The sequence below is a fragment of the Meriones unguiculatus genome, chromosome 10 (assembly GCF_030254825.1).
Source record: "Meriones unguiculatus strain TT.TT164.6M chromosome 10, Bangor_MerUng_6.1, whole genome shotgun sequence".
NCBI lineage: Eukaryota > Metazoa > Chordata > Mammalia > Rodentia > Muridae > Meriones > Meriones unguiculatus.
This window is the reverse complement of record NC_083358.1, coordinates 4,583,359-4,587,500: the sequence shown is the minus strand read 5'-3', so window position 1 is coordinate 4,587,500 and position 4,142 is coordinate 4,583,359. Positions and strand designations below refer to the sequence as shown.

The window sequence follows — 4,142 nt, the reverse complement described above, 5'->3', positions numbered from 1 at the left end:
CTCGGCAATCTCTTTTGTGTGGGCCAGTCTCTAGGAGATGGGAACAGGAATAGTAAGCTACTTTTAACAGCAAGTTGGATCTGGAGATGCTGGTGGAATGCCAGCCAGAGACAGGCTGAGGCCGGAGGAAGGTTGAGCGTTCAAGGCCAGCCTCTACTACATATGAGGCCGTGTCTAACAAAGATAACAACAGGGCCATTCTCTCCTATAGGATTCCAGACTGTCATGGTTTGTAGCTTTGAAAGGTTTGGTGGTGGCTGGCATGTAGCTCAGTGGTTGAGTGTTATCCTGACATGCTCAAGGCACAAGGCAGGGTGTTTAGAAATGCTGACTGGTAACCAGTTCTTGTGTTCATGTTTTCTTCCATGAGCCTGGATGCCAGCGTTGGACTTTGCCAGCTGCCTTCAGCAGCTGCCTCCAGATCCGTTCCTGTCCTCCCTCCCTGCTGGCTTCTCCACGGCCCTACAAGGAGAGCGCTTCTCTGCGCCACTGGCATTTGATGGGAAGGAAGCGAAGGCTTTCCCAGCTTGGAAGAGGCGGCAACTGTTAAAAGTTCTCCTTACACGCAGACTACAAGTCTTCCATCAGACTTGAGGATCCGATTTCCAGCCCTGGCGGGATGGAGAGGCGCTTCGGGCAGCACCACGGCCAGCGCCCGCTGTGCCCGCCCCTCCACGTCAAGCGGGCTGTGAAGGCGGCAGAAGACGCCTCACCAGCAGCCCGGGGGCAGGCACGCCGCTTGGGGCCCCTGTAGGGACTAGCTGTGACCCAGAAGGAAAAACCGTGGGGTTGGGCGGGAAGACATAACTTCCTAGTTTTGTTTCCCAAGGAGCTCCGGGACGAACGGCAGGAGGGGAGGGAGGGTCCTTCCTTCTGCTCACCCCCCACCCCCCCCTCCTACCCCCACCCTCCACCCCCACCCCCCCGTCAAGAAAGACAGCACACACTTTATTGCAGCAAAACAGAACGGCTGGCTTTAATGCTTCAAGTTTTCCATTTCCTTCCACAGGGCTTTGTTCGAAAAATAACAAAATGAGGTAAAACGAGTCAATGTATGTACACGTCAAAAACAGGTGCGGGCTGCGGTGGCGGCGGCCGGGGCCACCGCCCGCCACCTCGGCACGGCTGTCGTCCTGAGGAGAGAGCGCAGGCGCCCGCCGCGGCGCCTAGAAGCATTTGCGGTGCACGATGGAGGGGCCAGCCTCGTCGTACTCCTGCTTGGTGATCCACATCTGCTGGAAGGTGGACAGCGAGGCCAGGATGGAGCCGCCGATCCACACGGAGTACTTGCGTTCAGGGGGAGCGATGATCTGCAAGACAGGGGTGTCAGGCGGCCGCGCGCGCCCCCCGCCCCGGCCCCCCGCCCGCTCCAGGCGCGGCGGCCACCTTGATCTTCATGGTGCTGGGCGCCAGGGCCGTGATCTCCTTCTGCATGCGGTCGGCGATCCCGGGGTACATGGTGGTGCCCCCCGACATGACGTTGTTGGCGTACAGGTCCTTCCGGATGTCGATGTCGCACTTCATGATGCTGTTGTAGGTGGTCTCGTGGATCCCCGCCGACTCCATGCCTGGCGCCCGGGGAGAGCAGCGTGAGCGGCGGCGGGGGCGGGGCGCTGGGGGCGCGGCGGGCGGGGGAGGGCGGCACACCGGGCCCCGCGGCCGACTCACCGATGAAGGAGGGCTGGAAGAGCGTCTCCGGGCAGCGGAAGCGCTCGTTGCCGATGGTGATGACCTGCCCGTCGGGCAGCTCGTAGCTCTTCTCCAGCGAGGAGGACGAGGCCGCGGTGGCCATTTCGTTCTCGAAGTCCAGGGCCACGTAGCACAGCTTCTCTTTGATGTCGCGCACGATCTCCCGCTCGGCTGTGAGGGCGGAGGCAGTGGGAGGGGGGGCGTCAGGGAAGGGCCTTCCGGCGGCGCACCCTGGGCGAGCGTGGGGGGCACGCACCTGTGGTCACGAAGGAATAGCCACGCTCCGTGAGGATCTTCATCAGGTAGTCGGTGAGGTCGCGACCGGCCAGGTCCAGACGCATGATGGCGTGCGGCAGGGCGTAACCCTCATAGATGGGCACGTTGTGGGTGACACCGTCCCCAGAATCCAGCACGATGCCTGCGCGGGGGAGGGAGGGGTGGCGGTGAGCGGAGGGGACCGGCCGAGCGCAGGGATGAAGCCGTCGGGGACCCGAGGGGCACGGCACGCGCTCTGGGGCGCAGCCCCAGGCGGGGTGGGCGGCGCGTGCGCACTTACCGGTGGTACGGCCGGAGGCGTAGAGCGACAGCACGGCCTGGATGGCCACGTACATGGCAGGCACGTTGAAGGTCTCAAACATGATTTGGGTCATCTTTTCCCGGTTAGCTTTGGGGTTCAGGGGGGCCTCTGTGAGCAGGGTCGGGTGCTCCTCGGGGGCCACGCGCAGCTCGTTGTAGAAGGTGTGGTGCCAGATCTTCTCCATGTCGTCCCAGTTGGTGATGATGCCGTGCTCGATGGGGTACTTGAGGGTCAGGATACCTCGCTTGCTCTGGGCCTCGTCGCCCACGTAGGAGTCCTTCTGACCCATACCCACCATGACGCCCTGCGGGTGGAGACGTCAGACGCCTGTTACCTCGGCCCGGGCGGGTGGAGGGGACGCGGGCTGTCCGCAGGGAGCCCGCCCTTCCCTGCCAGCGGCCCGACCTGGTGTCTGGGGCGCCCCACGATGGACGGGAACACGGCCCTGGGGGCGTCGTCCCCGGCGAAGCCGGCCTTCACCAGGCCAGAGCCGTTGTCACACACGAGGGCGGTGGTCTCGTCTTCGTCACACATGGTGTCTGGTTTCTGCAAGGACAGGGCGGCGGCGGGGCTGAGCGTTTGTGTGTGTGTGGGACCGGGTGAAGCTTTGTCCAGCCGGCTTCCCTTCGGAGATCCAGAAACTTTTTCTAGCCCCTTGCCTAGGGCCAGGGGACGCCGTCCCAGCTCAAGGCTGTGCTTCTACTAAGCAGTCTACGGACCCCGCTAAGTCCTCCAACTAGGCCTGTAAGGAACATCCTGAGACCCTCTACCTTCACTGCAGGCCTCACACCCCGCGGCTGGCACTAGTGCTGTCCCAATCTCATCTGCGGAAGGCGCCCTGCCCACACGCCGACCTGTGAGAGGGTCGAGGATTCTGCCCAGGGAAGGGTAATACTGTCCCAACCACGGGGTTGCCTATTTGAACACCCACAGCGTTCCACCCAGAAGGAACCCGCCACCTGTCTCCTATTCCAGAGAAGGACAGCCAGGCCTCGCTGCCCTTTAGAAAAGTCTTGGCCTCCGAGGGAGTTGCCCTAAGGCTAAAGCAAAGCTGAATTTCTCCCAACACATCTGCAATTCAGTCTTCCAGGTCCTGGCTCTGTGGGAGAGCCAACCCACATTTTGCATCATAAGGGCCCAGGTTAATTCCCAGTAGAGAAAGGGTGGGAAGGAAGGGATGAAAGGAGACGGGGGGGGGGGGGGGGGGGGGAGAGGCATTTCAGGGAGAGGAATCTCAACCAACCAGGGGCTGGTGTGTGGCTCTGCAGGAGAGCACTGGCTTGGTCACTTGCAGGAGGACCTGGATTTAGTGCCCCCAGGGACAGGAGAGAGCCCAGACACATCCTAAATGCCTAGTCAGCAGCCCAAGTGGGCTGGAAATGAGTTTGGAGAAATTTCCAGAGCCCAGTTTCTTTAAGGTGTCTGCCTCTGGGGCAGAGCGCCATGCTAGACACAGGCCCAAGGCTGGACGGCTTGCTCTGCTGGGTCCTCAGTCACCCTCCCCTCCCCACCTCCACCCTACCTGCTGCTCTGACTCTGGCCCTGGGTGTCGAGGGAGGGAAGCGAGGCTTCACGTCTGCGTAACGGCCTGGCCCCAGCACAGGTTTTTATATAGTCCCGGGAGCTCTCTCCACACCGCCCCGAAGGAATGTTGTTGCCCTTCCCAAGCCATATTTGGGTGTCGGGCACTAGAGTCCCTTCCTTCGGCTGGTTCTCAGCCTGGGTCCCCGCCCGGGTCTCCCGCACTGACCAAAGAAGGAGAGGACTGGCCCTGGCCCAGGTAGCTAGGACCGGACCGGGCCGTAAATGGAGAGTGTCCCCAGCTGTCTGCCCCTCCCAACTGGCTCCAAGGCTTGCTGAAGGGCTGGGCTGGGCC

General features: G+C 62.2%; 1 protein-coding gene across 1 annotated transcript; it reads right to left on the bottom strand.

The window, feature by feature from the left end:
* Positions 1–1,023: 1,023 nt before the first annotated feature.
* Positions 1,024–3,852, bottom strand: Acta1 (actin alpha 1, skeletal muscle). Its single transcript, XM_021650130.2, has 7 exons — positions 3,789–3,852; positions 2,672–2,812; positions 2,246–2,570; positions 1,946–2,107; positions 1,669–1,860; positions 1,387–1,568; positions 1,024–1,310 (listed from the first exon to the last, which is right to left on the bottom strand). The coding sequence occupies exons 2-7, from the start codon at positions 2,798–2,800 to the stop codon at positions 1,167–1,169; spliced, it is 1,134 nt and encodes a 377-aa protein (XP_021505805.1). The 5' UTR covers positions 2,801–2,812; positions 3,789–3,852; the 3' UTR covers positions 1,024–1,166.
* Between the last annotated feature and the right edge of the window lie 290 nt (positions 3,853–4,142).